The sequence below is a fragment of the Salarias fasciatus genome, chromosome 5 (assembly GCF_902148845.1).
Source record: "Salarias fasciatus chromosome 5, fSalaFa1.1, whole genome shotgun sequence".
In the NCBI taxonomy this organism is placed as follows: Eukaryota; Metazoa; Chordata; class Actinopteri; order Blenniiformes; family Blenniidae; genus Salarias; species Salarias fasciatus.
Window position 1 is genome coordinate 25,512,320 of NC_043749.1, and position 21,221 is coordinate 25,533,540.

General features: G+C 45.0%; 1 protein-coding gene across 1 annotated transcript; it reads left to right on the forward strand.

Annotated features, from left to right (window-relative positions):
• The first annotated feature begins 607 nt into the window (after positions 1 to 607).
• Positions 608 to 19,576, forward strand: mmel1 (membrane metallo-endopeptidase-like 1). The gene is given in 31 exon segments (XM_030092678.1): positions 608 to 754; positions 5,124 to 5,300; positions 6,337 to 6,381; positions 6,638 to 6,697; positions 6,803 to 6,964; positions 7,068 to 7,148; positions 7,960 to 7,979; positions 7,981 to 8,019; positions 8,021 to 8,057; positions 8,411 to 8,529; positions 9,767 to 9,825; positions 9,828 to 9,831; positions 10,192 to 10,326; positions 10,592 to 10,681; positions 11,829 to 11,845; positions 11,847 to 11,898; positions 11,901 to 11,965; positions 12,045 to 12,138; positions 12,709 to 12,718; positions 12,721 to 12,836; positions 13,780 to 13,878; positions 15,045 to 15,128; positions 15,230 to 15,333; positions 15,608 to 15,666; positions 16,167 to 16,286; positions 16,442 to 16,575; positions 16,707 to 16,772; positions 16,963 to 17,029; positions 17,032 to 17,057; positions 17,544 to 17,620; positions 18,323 to 19,576. Coding segments are annotated over 30 exon segments (2,298 nt in total). The 5' UTR covers positions 608 to 754; positions 5,124 to 5,143; the 3' UTR covers positions 18,423 to 19,576.
• The last annotated feature ends 1,645 nt before the right edge of the window (positions 19,577 to 21,221 follow it).

The window sequence follows — 21,221 nt, forward strand, 5'->3', positions numbered from 1 at the left end:
CACACACGCACGCACGCACGCACGCACACACGCAGACACACACACACACACACACACACACACACACACACACACACACACACACACACACACGCGTCTTCCCTATCTCCATCATGTAATTAAAAACAATCCAGGACTATCACCTCCCATCTCCCTCTTCCTCTCCCTCTTCCTACTACACCTCCTCCCTCTCTTCTTCTCACTCTCTTCTTTCTCCCCCCTCTTCTCCCTCTCATCTTCCTCCTCCTCCTACCTCTCGTCCTCCTCCTTCTCCTCCTTCCTCTCCCTCTTTTCATCTTCCTCCTCCTCCCTCTCTTCATCCCCCTCCTCCCTCCTCCTCCTCCTCCTCCCTCTCTCTGCTCTCTCCTCCTTTCTCTCCCTCTCTTCATCCCCCTCCTCCCTCCTCCTCCCTCTCCTCCTCCCTCCTCCTCCTCCTCCTCCCTCTCTCTGCTCTCTCCTCCTTTCTCTCCCTCTCCTCCTCCCTCCTCCCTCCTCCTCCTCCCTCTCTCTGCTCTCTCCTCCTTTCTCTCCCTCCTCCTCCCTCTCCTCCTCCTCCCTCTCTTCATCTCCCTCCCTCCCTGCTGCCTCTCTCATTCCCTGAGCAGCATGTTGAACTGGGCAGTCTGGTTCAGCCCGCAGCACAGACTCATTTCTCCACACACCAGCTCTGAGTGGATGCTCAGCAGGGGTGTTTGAGATATTAGCGCGCTGTGGGGGATCGGCTCAGGGACTCAGGGACCATCCACATACAAAGGTAAGCCTCTGGATCCTCCACATCGCCTTCCTGCCAAAGTGAAACTGGTTAAAGTTATCCAGCTCCGGGTGCAGCCTTCAGGCATCACCCATGTCAGCAGTCCCAGGACGGATTTAAAACGCTGCGTCTGCTCTGATTTCAAGCTGCTCAGAATCCTTTACGGGGGGAGAATGAAGATGTCAGAGTGAGTGGCTGGAGGGTTCGCCGTGTGAGGCTGACTGAGTGGAAGCGTGCAGGCTGCTGACACAGAGCTGACCTGGGAGTTAATCCGTCTTTTGTTTGGAGGACCAAGTTCAGAGAGCAACTGTACCAGTCACAGAACACGGCGGCGTGTAATCTTAATGTGCTTAACAGGAGGAGAGCCTCCACCATTTAGACCGCATTAGTCTCACTTTGAGTGAAAACGACCTGCGTTTTGACACACTGAACCTCTGACCTCCTGGTATGTTCATGTCTCAATGCGCCTCATGCTTTGATTTGCTCACTTCTGTTTGTCTTGTGATGGTGGTAAAATGAGTGTAAGGCAATGTTTAATGACCTGAGAAGTAAATAACACATGGAGGAACTGCAGGATGTGGGAGCTGAACCCAGTCAGCAGTGTCTGATCAGTTCAGACGGTTCTGGTTTGATGAAGATCTGATCTCCTCTTTAATGTGTAATCACAACAGGTTTCTTGCAAGATGTTGATTCACAGCATCCGAACTGAGTTGAGTTAATCTCTTGTTTTGATTTTATCTCCATTTTTACCTGACTTCTTTGTACCTGATCAGATAAAGACCGGCTCGCCTGTGACAGGCAGAGAGAAAATGTAATCGTTTCTGAGCGGTGAGCCCTGAGAAGCTTCAGATGTTCGCCTGTGATGTGAATGCTTTCTACATTACGGGACAGCTGTGGAACAGTGGGTCATCTTTCAGTATCGGTGATGTGGTTCAATTCCCATCTCTCTATGATCCTGTTGAAATGTCCTCAGGCAAGACACACTGAACCCACAGCGAGCCCCCTGCATGGCAGCCGTCGCCACTGCTTTGTGTTTGAGCGAGTTGAAATCGCTCCAGAGGGCGACATAAAGTCATTTTACCGTTAACTGTTCAGGAATCGAGTCTTTGAAATGACAATAAGTAATGGTTACATTTCCATCTCTGGATCTGGCTGCGACTCAGTGACAAAACTGGACGTGGATTCGCTGCTCTGAGCCAATTCCTGGAGTTCAAGCCAAGGATTGTGTTGTTTCTGCATTCATATACAGTTCACCCTGGCAGCAGGCGTCTCATTTCAATTCAGGTTTGGTATCATTCACTTCAGTTCTTTTATCTTTTCGTCTTCAAACATACAGTATTTAGGATGAAATGAAGCAGAATATCTCACTGCACAGAACTTCCATCCATCATCTTGAAGAACTTCAGGCAGACGGAGGCGATCCCAGCTGACTGAGGCAGGGTACTCTGGATGTGTTGGAAAAAAAAAAAAACCCAGAAGTTTCAAGAGAAAGAAAACAGTTTTTCCACCTGACAGGAATTCAGTTAAATCTGCTCACTCTTAAAATGTTGATTCGGAGCAACTTTTAGTGTCCCAGAACTTTGTACAAAAGAGAGTTTTTAAGTGATGAATTTCTCTCTCAGTTTCTAAAAAGCTGTTTCTTACAATGTAATGTAAAATATATGTCAATTAGAAAGAACTTTAAACAAACTCTTTATTTCTTTTCATTGAGTGAAAATTTCCTTAATAATTTAAGCTGAAAATGAAAAGTTCCCGTCTGTTTTAATAGACTTGGTTTCATTCTCTGCCACAATAAGCTGTGATAGATTTAAGGGAGCAAATAAATATTAATGAGTTTTGGTTTCTGTGGGTGAAGCTATAACACAGGATTTATTCATCTGGCTGGAATGCAAAAACCATATCTGGCAGAGCAAAACGCAGTATTCTGTTGTTTTTATTAAAGTAATGCACAACTTGAGGCTCACTAAGTTCATTTCCCATCTGCTGCTGTTGCACTTTGTGCCACAAACACCCAGAAAACAACCCCATTAATAAAAATGTTGTATTTTTCCCACTCTGATTATTGACAAGCTGCTTGGTGGCAGTAATGCTTTTACTGGAATCGACGTAATGGCATTTCACGGACGCTGGTGAGTTTGAATTATTGTTCTGATTAGAGAAATCCTTCTGTAAAACCCTTTCATCCAGGATTAAAAGGTTTTATCCTCATTGTCCAACTCGACTGTTTAGCTCGGTTTTGCTGTGTTGAGTTGGGAAAAAAGCCACAAGCTTCCTTTTCCCTAAACACAATTAATTAAATCCATGTAACAGCAGATAAACTAACTTCTGTCTGTGAGAAACAACGCTCTGCGAGGGTGTTGAACCGCTAACAATTCCTGTGAAACCTTGGAGTTGGCGCAGGATTGTGTGCGTTCCAGTGAAGTGTGACGGCGGTGGACCTTCAGAGAGTCGGATCCAGTCTGCGGACGGCGGTGAAGCCCTAACAAGCCCCTGTCTGCTCTTCATCAGCGTTGCTGCCAGACATGTGCCCATGAGTATTCATCAGGAAGGGCTAATGGGGCAGAGCGGTGCGAGCCTCTGATTTACAGCCTGTCCCCCGTCAGGCCTAATGATAGGGCGATGAGGAGGCTCGGGGAAGAGGCAGGTGCCGCCGGGCGGATGGATGCAGAAGCGACGCCGCTGAAAGCCAACTGTGATTGTTGTTTTGTCCTTTGCTCAAACGCTCATTTGCGATATTATGTTCGCACATAATCACCACGCATAGAAATGAGTTCTCGGGATGTGGGCTTATGGCTTGGTGTGTGTGTGTGTGTGGAAAGGATGTGTGGGTAGGGGTGCTGTATGCAACGTCGTGTTTTAAATAGGTAACTTCTGCTGTTGTTTCCTGCATAAACTGAGTTCATACAATAATTTTTCTGTCTATATTAGATACATATGGAGCTCAATGACAGTGAATTAAAACTCCAAGATGTAATGAGAGGAGTGAAGTTTGAAAAAACACTATGATGAGCCTTTTTTTAGTGATTCAGGCAGATAACTGTCTTTCATTATAAAACAGTGAGTATAAATTGTTTGGAGCACGTCATGAAGTGATTTTGTTCCTGTGTGAAGCCGCCTGGCATCAACCCGCAAGTCTTCACCAAAAGTGACCCACAGACGATGACAAAGGTGGGATAAACTGTGCTTTTGACTTGAGGATAAGCTGCATTAATGCATGCGTATGCTCCTAACCGTTTTGGTTTGTGGCTCTGGAAGGGGAACGGGATGATTCGATTGCGTCTCGTCACAGACTCCAACAGGCACGTGGCCATTTTTGGTTTCCTCCAAATTCACAGTGTGGGGAGCTTCTCATGCGTATGGTCAGAGTACATACTCAATGATTTACCATTTTATCATAAATTGAATAGAATTACTTATCATTTAAAGAATTTTCTAAGCTATGAACTGAAAAAAAAGTTTGATTTATGGCTGTTTGTTACTTTCTAACAATTGTTATTACAGGAACAAACAGGAACAGGAACAAATATTAAATCACAAATCAGTCATCACATATAAGGGATTATATCTCGTAGATCAAAAGACCTCGGTGTTTGTGATTATTTCAACATTTGACTTCAATATGATGTAGCAGAGTGAAACATTTCAGCGCATGAAGTGACACTGCAGGTATTGATTCATTTGGTTGGCATTAGAGATTTCTAGGAAGCATGTAGGAATGTCTTACATCCTGTTGGTTTTCTGTTTGAGAGATTGGCTCAGTTTCCTCCAGTGGAGTGTGAGCAGCTTATCCAGATCAGTGTTTGTATGAAGGTGTGGACGTGATGGATGATATAAACCAGTAAATGCACCATATGAAAGATTTCTATGTGGACATAAGAGTTAGAAAACATTTCAACCAATGAATTCAGAATTAAAGTCACAAAAAAACTTTTTTTTGTTGTTATCATTATCTTGGTTGTCTCCTTGTTCTTTATCAGAGGCATTTAAAATGTGTCCAAATGGCCCATTTTAAGCCTTTATTGTCCTTTTTAACTGACTTTTTTTTTTCTTCTTAATAGTGAAGATAAAAAGTTTAGTTTGACATTGAGTTGAAGTTCAGTTTTTATGGAGGGATGAAAGTTTTCATGTTTGTGAAAGAGTCACAAAGTGTGATCGAGGCAGAAGAGCAACAGTTTTTCACAAGTCCTGTCAGTGAAGTTGTTGTAGGTGTTCAACTCCACTCTCACTGCAGGTCAGCTGGCAGCGTTCACCAGCGGATCAGCCCACACACACACACACACACACACACACACACACACACACACACACACACACACACACTCGGAGCTCTCTTCCTGGACCAATCCCACACTCCCCGGTGTCTCTCCCACAGAGCCGGCAGTGTGGAGGAATATGGGCAAATCCGAAAGCCAAATGGACATCATGGAGAAATCGAGCAAACCTGGGAAGCGCCGCTGGACCGCCGCAGAGATCGGTCTGTCCGTGCTGCTGCTGCTGGTCAGCTGCGCCCTCGCGGGGCTGGTGGTCCTCTACACGTCAGCAGTGAAAGGTAATGAGAGGCTGGACCTCACACTGCAGAATGTCATCACATCGTCTGGAGAAACTACTGAAAGTGTAACTTCTCCCTGGCAGAGTTAGATATCTGTGTTAGACTCTCTTTTGCAAACATTTCTCTCTTTCATTACAAACCAAAACTTTTAATTTCGGTTTCAGAAACCCAATACACTATCAAAAAAAGTCAGTCTATCTTTTATTTTGAGGGCAATTTCAGTTATCGAGGCCAAATAGAGTATTTCTATCATGTATCTTTTATCTTACAAGCAAATAATGGCAGTGCTATGACATTTTTAAGATTCTTTCATTTATTGTCCTTCTCTCTTTGGTTTTTCTCTTCTTGGACATTTTGAGGATTTTTCATCAATCATTTTCAACATCGACATGTTTTTTTGCCGTTTGGGGTGGCCACATCCGATCCCTTGATCCTCGTGTTTGGTCTGGCACCGGTTCTACTCCCTGATAAAACCCCCTCGCCATTCATGCAGGCTTTGGGCCACAGTGGCGCCCGTCCGGTGACTGGTGACGCAGCGGCGGGCAGCACTTCGGGGTCAGGGGCTCACTGCAATCACAAACCTCTGAAAATGCAGAGAAGCCTGATGCACGCACAGGGAGAACATGCAAACTTTAAACTGAGAACATGCAACTCGAAGTGAATGCTGACTCCGCAGTGATCAGGTAGCATACAGCTCACAAAAACAAAATGAATTGTGGTAAATGTAGCTTATAATCACTGTGAAGCAGCATTTTCTTTTATTTCGGGATGATCATATTCCTGTCAGACTCTAAAAAATGCTACAATCTTTTTTATTCTGGAGATGCCAAACAAAAGACTGTGGGCCAAAAGCTGCAGGAAGGTCCAACGCCTGGTCCTGGGAAAATCACTGGGAACAACATTTCACTGAAAATGTGGCTGCTATTCTTCACTCAGATGATACCAGAATGAACTGAGTCAGTCTGAATGTTCTGCTTGGAGTATCTGAAGAGACACTTTTGACCTTACAAACTCGTGTTTCTTTCCTTTAATTCAGAACAATCCAACAGGCCGAGCGTGTCCAGGAGCTCAGCAGGCGAAGGTGAGTCTGATCCAGCAAACTGCAGACAGGATGCACTGCGGGATGAGCGGTTTGCCTGGCGTCGCGGCCGTCTGACCCTCTGTTCGATGCTGTAATGCCGTTTTACTGCCTGATCAGCAGAGAGAGACGGTCGTCACCGCTGACACAGACGCTGCGTCGCTCACTTACAAACTGCTCTGTGCCTTTTAACACGCCGACATGGAGGCTGGTTCAGGCTCCTTCCAGATGTTCACAGTTGTGCACTGGGTGTTTGCAGGCCAGCTGTTTCGCTCCAGCCTCAGCAGCGTGTGCACGACCGCAGACTGTGTTACCGCAGGTGAGAGCAGCCGCTGCTGTTTGTTTTGTTTCCTCCCATCGTTTTTGCAAAGTCCCGTGGATCCTCACGCACTGTGTCTCCGTCCTCGCCTCTGCCGTCCCGAAGCCGCCCGCCTCTTGCAGAACATGGACGACTCCGTGAAGCCCTGCGACAACTTCTACCAGTACGCCTGCGGGGGCTGGCTGGAGCGGCATGTCATCCCGGAGACCAGCTCCCGCCACAGCATCTTCGACATTCTGAGAGACAAGCTGGAGATTGTCCTCAAAGGTCAGCCGGCTTTGATTCCCCGCGGTCAGTGGGCCGCGGTACCCAGAACCATGTGTGGGCTCCATTCACAAAGGGGATGTTTGCACACGCTCTGCTGTTGCAGGTGTCCTCGAAACAACAAACGAGCAGGACAGGGACGCCATCAGGAAGGCCAAAGTCCTGTACAGTTCCTGCATGAATGAAAGTAAGACTGAACAAAACACCAGGCAGCTTTTTTTATTTAGTTTTAACTCTAAAGAAATAATTACTTGTGGAATTTACATGATCTGATTTTGATCATTTAAAGTAATTGTAGAAGAATGAGCGCAAATTTTTAAAAACTACTTACACTAAGCTATCAAAATGAAAGCGGAAAGCACTCTGCCAGTCATGCAACATAAACTATACAACAATGAGAGCAGAGACTCAGGTTCTTATTGTTCAAGCCATGATTTTAGGAGTTCAGACCTATTTTACCTCAATAAATTCCTCTCACAAGCACAGCTCACATAATGTTTCACGTTGACTTTGACTCCAAACGACAACAAACCAACATGTGTGACATGGCATGAGATTACAGGAAGTCGGGTTAAATTACAGCTGTGCTGTCAGTTTTAGGTAACGAGCAGAAAGCTTTTTCGTGTCTGTGTTGATGATCTGTGAATTTAAAACCCAACAAAGACTGAATTACTGACTCTTACACCGGCCACGTACACTAACAATGTCTAACGGTTATTTTATGAACTTGATTAAATGACCGACATTAATAACAATGACTGATTGAAGTAATAAAGCTTTTTGCTGCAGGTTTGATGGATCTAACTGAAGCGGCACAACAAAGGGTCAAACAACCTAAAGTCAAGCTTGTAATTTAATTTTTGTGCCTTTCAGCTTTTTCAAAGCTTAAGGATTAACTGTAAGCTTGGAATGACACGCTCTCTTCCTGCATTATTAGCGGTGCAGTAATATTCATCGTCCTCGTGCTTTCTGAAGCCGTGATTGTGTACGATCTGCAGGCCTGATCGAGCAGCGGGGACTCGCAGCCTCTCCTGAAGCTCATCGACAGCATCGGAGGACTGGCCCGTGGCGTCCGAGGACTGGAACACCACGGCAGGTAGAAACACAGCCTCTGAGGGGAAGCCTCGTGGATCAGAACAGCAGGCTGTGTTTGGCGGTTGAGAACGCCCAGGCTTTTCAGTCAGGTGTGCGTTTGGGAGGGTGACGCAGTAGGCGGAGGAGCAATCCTCAATCAGCGGTGGAGGACGCTTTAAATAGTCCACGCCGCTCTCCACGTGCTCGCCACTGTTGCCACTTTAATAAGGTAATCATGGACAGGCGCTCAAAAAGAAATTAACCACGCATAGCTGCATCTGCACACACGGATTTCCACAGAGAGAGTCGGCTGAATGGGCAGCAGAGGCGCGGACTCTGTTCGGTTCGTTTGGATGATTTCTCTCTGGGTTGCAGAGGAAACCTGGAGCCTGGAGGACACGCTGGCCACGCTCACCGCTCGGTTCCACAAGAAGGTGATGCTGGACATGTATGTGTGGACGGACGACCGGGACTCTCAGCGTCACATCATCTATGTGAGACCACAGTTTGCCCTCATACCGATGGCAGGAAGCCTCTCTGCTGCGATCAGGGAGGCCTTCCTGTGTTAATGGGTTTTCATGGATATGCTCCAAAAAGACATGAAATAATAGTTGTTTATGTTGGATACATGTGGATCTGATCACATTTTGTGACTAATTAATACAGGAAACTTTGAATGTTCATCGCATTGAGCAAAGTCCATTAAAACCAAAAAATGTTGGATTAACTCTGAGCACCATAAATACCTTCAAACTTTAATAACTTGACCTATAACCAATGTCAGGGAAGGTATTGAACTGTAGCAGTAGAATACTTCTAGTTACATAGAAAATATTTGGAAGTCACACACATTGATTTTGGTCTGTCTGAACTGATCAGTCTCTTCATGGCAGAAATTCGCAAGCGGCACATAAAGCAGCTGGAAAAGCCACAATGAGCAGGAAAAGTTACGTCCACCTCGTCAGTCTCTGCAACCCACCTTATGTTTTGTGGGAATGCTGATTTAGTGCCATCGGTTTGAATCCTTCAGCGCCGACTGGCTGCGAGCTCGGTGTTCGGGTTTCCTTCCTCCGCAGTCAAGACGACAAATGATCGCAGTCCTCAGCAGTCGGCTCGTTAATCGTAAATTTAAATTCAAGCTTATTTGATGGAACCGTAGGAACCAACACACAGGAAATCAGCTGCAAGTTTCAATCCACAAATCCTCTGGCTGGACATCAAGGTATAATGGACGATTTTCTCGAAAAGTCGAAGCCAAACGTGTTACTCGCTTTTTGAAAAACGCGCATGTGCCAGATCATCCCACCTGCTCTGCTGCTCCTACGAGCACGCTTGACGGCGTTACGCAAGCATTTCTCCAGCGTGATTGACATGATGGAGGACCAATAGTTGAGACTCGCATCACGCCATTCATTGGCTAAAACATCGTCCATTATTCCTTTAAGACAGAATTTTGAGGATATTTCTCTATTTTCCTACTTAAAGGATTGCGGAGTGTTTGGGATATCAGGAAAATGTGAGATTCCTCTTGGGTTGTTCAGGCTCATTTACTACATCGACCTAACTAACATTACACTCGATGATTTAGTGAAGTTACATTGCTGCATTGTAGAAGTGATTTTTCTATGCAGATGATAACAGTTAATTCAAATCACTGACTTGTTGCTGTATGAAGATCAATTTGATGAAATGACTCACTTATTTTTCTCCCTGATTTTGTATTTTGCTCAGATTGACCAGCCACTACTTGGCATGCCTTCCAGAGACTATTACTTCAACGATGGAACTACAAAAAGGTGAATCATCCAAACGATTAACGTCAAGAACAGAGTAGTGATGTTTAGCCTGGTATCCAAAAACTTTTGGCTTTGGAGGAAACACTCTGGGGTTTTAGGTTGGCTGCAGTGCAGTGAGGATGACGTTCGCCATGTTCAGACATTAAATCCAGCAGCAGAATAAATCCACACCCACGTCTGATTTAAACTGTCCAAATTAAAACTTTCTGCAGTGAAAAGTTGAGTTTGTGCTGCGGAGAGTTTGAATATCCTTTCCCTCCGACTTCTGCAAAATCTATTTCCCTTTAAGTCCAGTGACCGCGGCGTATCTGTGATTTCAAAGCGAAAACAAAATTCACACTTGGCGTGATTGCACCTCAGGTTCGAGAGGCCTACCTGCATTTCATGGTTTCCATTGCGAAGATAACCCGAGAGGACAGGAACCTGACTCAGGATGACGACCGGGTGTGGGAGGAGATGATGCAAGTGCTGGAGCTGGAGACCGACATCGCCAACGTGAGTGCCGGCTGCAGCAGGAAGGGAGTCGTGACACAAAGTCTGAGTGAAATTAATGATGACAGGAAGGGACCTGAGCTCCTCTTATCTGCTTCCTGTAAATGAGAAAACGTTTAATGCAGAGTGAGGAGATCTGCCACGCTTTCATACGACTTCACGCCTGTCAGGGGCTTCACGGCTGAGACATCGCCGGCCAAAAGAGAGGAAAATGTCAATAATCGACCGAGACTCATTTTATTACCCGTCTCTTCTTCATTCTGGACAGGCCACCTCACCTGCAGAGGAGCGCCAAGACGTGACCGTCCTGTATAACAAGATGACTCTCGGCGAGCTGCAGAGCACCTTCAGCTTTCACGTGAGCAACATCCCTCCACTTTATCGTGTGCCTAATGTTCAGTGTCCACCATCGGCCCTGTGCAATGAACAGGCGAAGAGAGAGAAAACGAGGAAATAACCACAAACAAAACAGATCTGTCCATTCAGACTTTATCCAACTAGTTTACTAAGATCCTGCTTTTAACCACACAGACTTCCGGTTTCATGCATTTTGGCTGGCAGCACACGCAAAACAGGAGCAGAAATGAGGGTTTAATGTGCTCGAGACTCTGTTTACACGAGGACCATTAGCTGGAAGTGGAATTGCCTCCCTGTTTGTTTGGTTTTCATCACCGCAGAGTGATTGGCAGGAGTGCTGAGAACCCTCCAGCGCAAAAAAATGGGGAGTTGGACGACGTTATTAAAACACGTAGGAGTCTTTCAAAGTACTTTATTGAGCCTCTTGAGGAAATTACTCCTCTACATTTAGCCAGTCCTATTGACCGTAAACCTTAACTGTTCATGCTACCAGCAGTGGCCTGCTTGGTGTCAAAGGTCGTGTTCTGAGGTCACAGTGGTGACCTGTCAGCAGTGGGATTTGAACCTGCGACTTTCCAATCCCAAATCCACTTCTCTGGCCACCACTGGAGGTTATTTGACAGCAAAGAAAAGAAAAAAGGAGCTCAATTACAATTCTCCTTTAAATGTCCTCTCTCCATGGCACATAGTGTATCTATAGTCATTTATCCGGGTCACTACGGGCCTTTCTTTTGATCCAGATCTGTCTCAAAATATAATTTATTCTGCCTCAGCATATTGCCAATCAACCTATCATCCAATAAAGACTTTCATCATATTTTCTTCTGGCTCCTGTATTTCCCACAATATAATTCAGATCCCGCCCCAAAAGAAATCACTGTTTCCTTTGCATATTGTTCATAAGCTGAAGCTGAAAAATATGAAAACCAAATGAAAATACCTTATGAAATACCAGTGGGCGGTGCATGATTTCCCTGTGCGTTCATGGATTTTCCTCAGTATTTTACTTTCCTTCGTTTCAAAGTCATGCTCTGGAGGTTGATTAGTGAGTCTAAGTTGATTGAGAGCAAGTTTGATGAGCTGGTGTGGTGGAATATCAAATCAGGCAAAAAGAAAAGTGAAATGATGCCTCCCGTCTGGATTTCCAGGGTTTCAACTGGACCAGATATCCAAGGTGTGCTGTCCAGCGTGTCTGTGGACGTCCAGCTGGAGGAGGACTGGTGGTGGTGTACAGCTCTCCCTACCTGGAGAAGATGAACGAGGTGCTGTCCAGACACAGCGTCAGGTCAGTGGAAGGAACGCCCGTCCAGACCCGATCGCTGCTGAGAGACGGCACCCACAGGGTTATTTTCTGTCTGCTGCAGGACGATGCAGAACTACCTCACCTGGCAGATCATCTTCGACAGAGTGAACAGCCTGAGCCGACGCTTCAAGGAGGCCCGAGCTCGCTACAGAAAGGTGCCGCTAACACGAGGAAAACAATTTGCACAACATTTACAGAGGAAAGCACAAACTTTTACTGCGTTTTGTCTTTTTTTCCTTTACCCAAGGAGCACTGGGAGTCACTGAAAACCGAACTTGTGATGTGATGTTTTTCAGTCAGTAATCAGTCTATCATCTGCACACCCTGAGTAACCTGCATGATGAAGAGAGATACTTTAAAGTAGCTCGGATGTGTAATGTTTCTTTTTCTTTGTTTTAAATTTATAACTTTACATTGATGTCATGTAAAAATTAATAAATGTTTCGCCTCCTTGTTTTGGCAGAACATTTTTGACCTTTTAATCATTTAATCTGACATATTTAGGTTAAAATGACAACAAATTAACTAAGACAAAATATTTTGGACTAAAACATTGTCCACATGAAAGGTTTGGTGAAATATTTTATCTTGACTCGATTGAACATGATGTTATTTTAGACTAATGTCAAAACCATTAAATACAGTAAGATGCCAGTCTCTCTGTAAAGCTTTGATGATGATTAAAAACTAACTAAAAGGCTCTGATTTTGCTGTGTTTGGTCCAGACTCTGTATGGACCACTGTGGAGGATGCTTGGTGGCGGGAGTGTGTGCGTTACGTCCAGAGCAGCATGGAGAACGCGGTGGGGAGCTTTGTACGTACGAGAGACCTTGCAGGAGAAAGCAAACGGATGGTGAGTTCTGCTTTTTTCGTCTCATTGAAGAACCTCAAACATGATTGAAACTTTAAAAAGAAAGCTTGAAATGCGCTCTTTAATCTTTTCTTTTAAATGCTGCAACTTTTTTTGAGCCTCCATTTTGCATCTTATCTTTATAGTATTGTGTTGTGTTTTTTTCACTTCAACTACTTTCATTGACATGAGGTGGTTCTTTATTAAAGTTTTATCAGTTTTTCTTTTAATCTTCATGTTGTTGCAGGGATGGAAATATTAAATTGAAAATAATCACAATTTCTGTAATTTAGAAGTATTTTTAATTGGTTCTTCTTTTACACAGGATCAGTACAATTTTCACCTCTTGCCACTTTTACAATCATAACTTTGCGCTGAGTACATCCACAGATTACAGTAATATTCCCACATTTTAATTAGTAGCCATTAAATGTACCATTTTAACTGAGAAATTTAAGATACATTTACATTTCTTTGGCTATACAGACTGCTAGAGTTTAGTTTCAATTACTGTGTTATCTCCTTAAGAAAATGTTATGAAATAAAACATATATTTTACCATTGACAACCTCGGCAACTCATTAAAGCAATTTAAAAGAAGCTTATTTAGAGTAGGTATTGAAAAAAGTAGTAAAAAAAATGTAACAATAGTTCACTAGAATTTTTGTCTATAGGTTTCATATCTGAATTTTGAAAAAATAGAAGTTATTTATGATTGTCATTGGGAAAACTGTAAATAATGAGCAGCACACCTGTTTGAAATGAAAACACAATCGAGAAAAACTAATTCAAGAAAGTAAAACTGAGAAAGATGTTTTCGGCCTCTTCTGTGATATAAGACGTATTTTCTCCTTGATGAAAAACATACTTTTCTTTATGTGAGCGTGAGTCTGTGTGCGACACCGACTGAACCCTCTGATTGGAATCTGTGTGTCGCTGCTCTCAGGTCAGCGACCTCATCAGTAAGATCCAGACGGCGTTCGTGGAAACACTGGAGGAGCTGAGCTGGATGGACGCGCCCTCCAAGGAGAAGGCCAGAGAAAAGGTAAAATGAATGAGTGACACGTTCCTGGTCTTTATTATAACATAAAATCTTCCTCTCTGTAAATCAAATTCTGAAGTTTATTGAGATTCAGTCAGGTTTCGTGTTCCTCAGAACTCCATCCAAATGCATTATTATGATAATTGAAAGCGATACTTCAACATTTTGGCAAATTGGCCCATTTAGCGCAATTCCTTAGTCATTTCGAACAGCATACTTACTTTTTTTGTGAGGGCGAGCTGTTGTTTATTCAGAGGTGAGTCGGGGAAGGTTTTCGGGATGGACACAATGGAAGTGAACAGTATTTTTGTTCCCCTTGTCAAACTCATCAAATACACAATCCAACAACCCCAAAACACTTTGGTGAACACGTTATAATCTGCACATTCACTACGCTGTGAAATATTAATGCAAAATGAAAAGACTGAGTTGTTTATGTGAAGATTGCTAAGACGGAACTACTTACTAAACATGGCGTCTGGGCGTTAGTGATTTCAAAAGGAAAAGTAGTTCCCAGTATTTGCTTCAGTGTTGTATCGCTACAATATTATTTGTCGGTGTTCCACAGCGTAGTGAATGTGCAGATTATAACGTGTCCACCAAAGTGTTTTGGGGTTCTTGGATTTTGTATTGATGAGTTTGACGAGGGGAACAAAAATATCATCCACTTCCATTGTGTCCGTCCCAAAAACCTTCCCCGACTCACTTCTGAATAAACAACAGCTCGCCCTCACAAAAAGTAAGTATGATGTTCCAAATGACTAAGAATTGCGCTAAATGGGCCAATTTGCCAAATGTTGAAGTATCCCTTTAAAAGTCGAAGCTGACTTTAAAAAGGGTCCAAGAAAGACAGTAACTTATAACAAGTCTGCAAACAAAGCTGGGGGGAGCCAGCTGACGAAATGTCTCTCTCCTCAGTGGCAGCAGCATCTCTGTTGAAGGCTGAGTCTGTTTAAACCTATTTTCAAACATATTAAAAAAAGATGCAATCAGATGTCCTAATCTGAAAATCAAGCCGTAAACAAACGCTTCCCAGGAATGTTGTTTATACACATCTGTACTTCTACTTATGTAGAAAATGAGGGGTTTTTTTCCATTCTGGAGGTCATGATCGGCTCTCTGGAAGATGTTCAGCATTATCGTTGCTTACGGTTTCCCTTCCCTCATAGGCGATGGCCATCAAGGAGCACATCGGCTATCCAGATCACATTTTACAAGAAAGCAACCAGAAGCTCGACCAGGAGTACGCTCATGTGAGAGGAAAGAAAACAAAAAACAAATCCTGCCTCCAGGCAGCATTTTCAATAACTGAAAGTCTGATTTATCTCCGATTTCTCTGATTCCTTTTCTTCAGTTAAATTTCAGCGAGGAACACTACTTCGAGAACATCCTGGAGAACCTCCGGTCCGAAGCTCACAAGGGTCTGAAGAAGCTGAGAGAGCCTGTCGATCCTGACTTGTAAGTGTCAGAAACTCCCGGCGTTTCCTCCCGTGCAGCGCAGGAGAGGAAACACTCCTTTAAATCGGACTCATTGCTCAGAGATGACCGTAACACAGGTCTCTCCTCCCTTTCAACGCCGTTAGCGGCGAGGCGCTCAGTGCTAGCGGACACGCTGCGTTAGCAACAAGAAAGATGTTCTGTTTTCATTAAACAACAATCAAGGCTCGAAACGTTCGTTTTGGCGGCACGGCTGCTCTGTTGACCTTCAGCTGATCCGTCTGTCCGTCCTCAGGTGGATCATCGGCGCCGCTGTGGTGAATGCTTTCTACTCACACAACAGGAACCAGATAGGTGAGAGATCCACTGTGACGCCAGTTCAAAATGTGGGAAGTTTAAAAAAAAAAAAAAAAAAAACAGATTACACAGAAATGAAGAGATGTGACTAGTAATGAGTGTAATGCTCTCTCAGCTGACCTTGCATCACTCTGACGGCATGTGGTTTCAGTGTGTTTGAGTTAAACAATCATTATTTAAGTGTATTTTCTACTGTAAGCTCTCTGGAGAAGGCGATGAGTTTTCAGTAGTCGTGTGGAAACAGCTGTTGTTGAAAGAAGCTGATTTATGGACAAATGAACACGAGAGAAAAACAGCAACAAAACAACTTGCCGCCGGCGCTCATAACATGGTCGAATGTTTATTTTGAGGCTGCAAATACATATCAGCACTGCAGAGGCAGGCGGACTAGGGATAACACACATTAATTTAAAGTGTGTGTGTGTGAATCGTGGTAAATAGACTCTAAATATGCATGTCAGCTGCTCAGCGCTCACTGGGTTTTGTTTTCCATCCAGTGTTTCCTGCAGGAATCCTGCAGCCGCCGTTCTTCAGCAAACACCAGCACCAGGCCCTCAACTTCGGAGGAATAGGAATGGTCATCGGACACGAGATCACACACGGGTTCGACGACAACGGTGAGACTCGGCCGCTGTTTTCAGCAGCCTGGACTGATAAATGCAGTTTACTTTCACTTTATAATCACAGTTTGTCCCGTTGACGACGATGACGGTTTACTGCATCGTGTTTGGAAAGCGGCTTTTCGATTTCTTGCACTCTGTTTACCTCGCAGGGCGTAATTTTGACAAGGACGGTAACATGCTGAACTGGTGGAGCAATTACTCCGCGGAGCACTTTAAAGACCAGTCGCAGTGCATGGTGCAACAATACGGCAACTTCAACTGGGAGCTCGCAGGTGGACAGAATGTGAGCACCGCCGGGCGCGCGTGAGACGAGAGGCTTCGCTGTGGTGCTACGGCGTGTATGAAGTGTCCACCGGCGATGAGTGTTTTCATGCTGATGTGTGTGTTTTCACGAGTTTTTCTGCATGATTGCAGGTCAGTGGAATCAGCACTTTGGGGGAGAACATCGCAGACAATGGGGGCGTTCGCCAAGCATATAAGGTTGGATGTTAGTTGCACACGACCACGCGTTGCTATTTCAGCGGCGGTGACGAACTGCAAAACGCCTGAATTAAAGCGTCCGCGAGTCCTGCCATCTGTCGATAAGTTGCTGCATTGTGTGTGTGTGTGTGTGTGTGTGTGTGTGTGTGTGTGTGTGTGTGTGTGTGTGTGTGTGTGTATGTGTTTACAGGCTTATCTGAAGTGGGTGGAGATGGAGGGCGAGGAGGCTCGGCTGCCCGGTCTAGACATGGATCACAAGCGCTTTTCTTTCTAAACTTTGCCCAAGTAAGTGATGAAGAAACACGCTCCATACTATTTTCACCATCTGGACGGAGAGCCAGAGCTCGGGGGGGAGCTGGGGGGTGGGTGGTGGTGGTGGTGGGGGGGGGGGGGGGGGGGGGTTATGGACACTCGATGCTGAGAAGTAAACAGTGGGACCAAGAGAGAGGGGGTCAGGGGGTCCGAGACGCTGAAGCAATCGCAGAACAAATCAACACTGAGCTGCAGGCGGGGGGACTGGACGGGCTGCCAGGGCAAGAGCGTCTCGGTGGCAGAGATCTGGAAGCAAAAGCAGCAAACTGCCAACAAGGAAAGGGCTGAAAGTCTGTCTGGGAAGCACAACGACTGAGTTTCTAAGCATGATGGGCAAATTCAAAACGTGAATTGTATGAAAACATAATATTAGCAATGGTTTGTGTATTTATGCAGCACAACAAATCTGAAAAACAAAACTGATTTCTCTTCTTACATCATCCTCCTGTTCTCTTTCAGGTGTGGTGCGGTGCTTATCGGCCTGAGTTTGCCAGCCAGTCCATCAAGACCGACTCACACAGTCCATTAGAGTACAGGTAAAGACTTTCATTCTGCTCAGACAGAAAAATGAACATGGCTGTTCGTCACGGAGGCAGCAGCCCTGCCTCCACTGGAGGAAAGACTTTTAATCCATCCTGAGGGAGTAGAGGAAGCCACAGTGGGCGATGATCATGTGGAAACTTAACTTAGTCCTCCCAAAATCCCCCGTTGGAAAACATGAAGATTTTAATTTGACGGTCCAAACTGGGATTTCCAGACATCTGGGTCAGGGTATTTCCCGTAATCTAAGAGCGATGAACTAGGTTCACTGACGTAAACTTCACACTTAACTACCACTAACAGCTGATCCACTAAAAGTTTGCACGTATAGAAATGAGCTCAGACTTGACATTGGCTGCAGATACTCATATAAAAGTCGGTCAACTTACAGGATTGAGTCTGATTGAGTCGAGAGTGCTGAGGTTTTGCTGCATTTTGGATTTTCTTTCGAATGAAGGATGTTACTGTTATTGCTGAAATGCTGCCACTGTGCATGCGCATGCACGTCTTTTAATGCCGCTTTGAGTCATTAAACTGAAAAAAGCTGCTCACTGGGGAAAAGGAGCCTGACGCTCCCACTTGGAAAAAGCTTAATAGAAGATCTTGACAGCATGCTGATCCCAGACCTGAAGGCTGGACTCGTGTTTCTCTGACATTCCTCACATGCTCCGTCGCTCCGTGTTTCCTTTTGTCCGCAGGGTGCTCGGATCGCTGCAGAACTTCGAAGCGTTCTCCGAAGCGTTTCAGTGCCCGAAAGGCAGCCGGATGAACCCTGAGCAGAAGTGTCGTGTCTGGTAAAAACTCCTGACATGATCGTTTTGTGATTTAAGCGAGTGAAACTGGAAGAATAAGCTTAGTACTTTCCGAGTCCCGCAGAGACGTCCCGCTCATGAGCTTCTCCTCTGTATTTGACGCAGGGAAATGACACAGACATTGAAATATTTACTGATGTAGATGATATCCTGGTTCAGACTTTAGAGAATATTTACCATTACAAAAAAATAACTTGGCGAGGTCTCCTCTCGGGCTTGAGGGTTGTCTCTGTGTGAGAAGGTCATTTGTTCATTTTTCTGCGGTCTCACAGCGGATGATGAGAGGGTACGCAGACGAAAAGGCTGCGGAGGAAACATAAGACTTTCTGAAAAGGTTAAAGCGTACATGGCTGGCTCGAACTGCTTCGCCAGCCTTCGTTGAACTAATTCTTTTAAAAAACAATGTTTGTGATCTATCTTTGTGATTCCGCCGTTAACATCCGAGTTGCCTCGGTGTCCGTCGTCTCATATCGTGCTTTCGAGACTTTGTGCCACTTGGTAGGAAGTGACAGTGAAGCAGTCTGACTCTGAGCGGAGCTCTGGGAATAAATGAAAGCTCGGGGCTCTGCTGAAGCGAAGCTACAATAGAATTAGTCACACTCGGGGAGCGCGGTCATTCACTGTTACCTGAAAGCAAATTACCTAAAGACTCTAAGACTGTTAAATCTGCGCAGCTTTAACCTTAAATTAACATTCAGGAGGAGCTGCTGCATTCAGCGTTTTTACACTCACAGAGTGGAGAAACCTTTCGAAACTGGCAAATGCTGTTTCTTCGTTTTTCTGTTTTATTTTTTCCAAGTTTCTTTTCCATGTTCTGCATATGATTGTTCCTGAAAACCCTGACGGCTCGCTGTCAGAGATGTTTTTCCTGCACCTCTGATCGATATTTGTGGCCCGATACGTCTCGGCTTGTGAGAAAAACCTGACACTTGTAGGAAATGAAGTGACGGGATGTTTACTGCAGTTTCTCTCAACTTTCACTGCAATCAATGTCTGTCGCTCTGCTTCCACACAAATCAGCCTTCACTCGACAAGTTCGCCAAATCTGTACCGAGGAAGAGAGCGCCCAGTATGGGAAATCTGTCACCAACCGCTTTAGTTAAAAAAAAAAAAAAAAAAAAAAGATAACTTCTTGTAAAACAACAGATCTTTCCTTGTGATGACCAGACTTTGAGCCTCTGGGCTTTGCCAATTACGTGCTGAAGGCAAAGAAGAAGAAACCCGTGCTCAGATACGCCGGCATGCGGACGGGCTGCAGATGAAGTGCTCTGCCTTCTGATCTGGCATTGATCAGTGTTGTGTGAGATGAAAGGAAGAGGTGCGGCGCGCCGAGGCGCGGTGGCGGCCGCTGCCGATCCACCGGCCCTCAGGCGGACGCCCCGGTCATTAACCCAGCTGGCCGCGGCCGGGACTGTTATTTTCTACCTTTATTAACAAGTAATGACAGGAGAATCAAAGCAGAGCAGAATTCACGAGAGGGGATGGACACGCACTGACACCAATATATTTCACAACAAATCACAACATCCCGAAAACATGACGACTTATCTAAACTTATTTTAACCTCAACCCTAAAATACTTGGAAAATGACACGGGGCTGTCAGCTGTGTGGCTCCACACTGTCAGGAAAACCAGACCAGACACTCTGCTTGTGTTTCAATCCCTTCTGGAGACATATAATAGACCTTCATATATATCCCAGGCAGACTTACTGTAAACTCAACCATACTTACTACTTCACTAAATCCTGGCCTCACGCTAACATTAAAACATGTGTTTTCGTAAAGGTTGGTGCATGTGGCCATGATTTTCAGTGAAAGCAAACACAAACTCACATGTTTTGTTTGGAGGAAGTACAGAGACTTTCCTTTCCTGCCGCTACACCCTAAACTGAACCCAGACTACTACATCCTGTTTCCTAACCCCAACCCTCACCTTTTCCTTGATCCCAAAGCCACCCTAAACACAGTGAGACTCCCACTTTCCAAGCCCACACACACACTACCTGCCCAACCCTAATCCTTAGTGAACCTTCAGTCTAACTCCTGTATTCACGTAGATGATTTTCTCCCCATAATGTGAGTGAGCCCACAGAGTCAGATGCAGTTTGAAGGAAAAAACTCTAACACACACTCACACACAACTGGTTTCGAATGTTTGCTGCCACTGGTCACATTCAGGATGCCTTGGTAAAACCGAACACGACTGTTACGTCTCGTGCGAGGCCGCTGAAGTGAATGTGCACGCCGAAGCTTTACACTCTCGGTCCGTCTCTCAGTCTGCGCCGGTGGAGAGGACACGGTAATGAAAGACTGCTTTCCTCGCAGTGTAAGTGCTGGTAGAGTGCTCCCATCTCGAAGCAAATGTTTGACATTTTGGGAAATACGCTCGCTCGTCCTCTGTGCGGAGAGTTAGGTAATCAAGAGTTTAAGGCAACTTCGAAAATGGTCCACTCTCATGCCTGTCCATTACATAAGAAGCTCTGGGAAACCGAGGGAAGCTGCTGCCCTCGCCTGATTACATTAACAAAATCCATCTTCCAGCATCTCTGGAGTTCACCAATAACAGTCCTTGTCTGCTGGATAAGTACAGTTCATGTTTCCCCAAACATGTTTTGGACATAAACATAACGATTGTCAGGATGTTTTGAAGAGAAGCTTGTTTTCCACAGAATGAATTCCTACATTTGTGTACCGCATCGGAGTCCGAGTGGTGAGGACGGATGACATGAGGACAGGATGTAAACATCAGCGGTCAGCAGGGCTTGGCTCATCTCATGGAAAG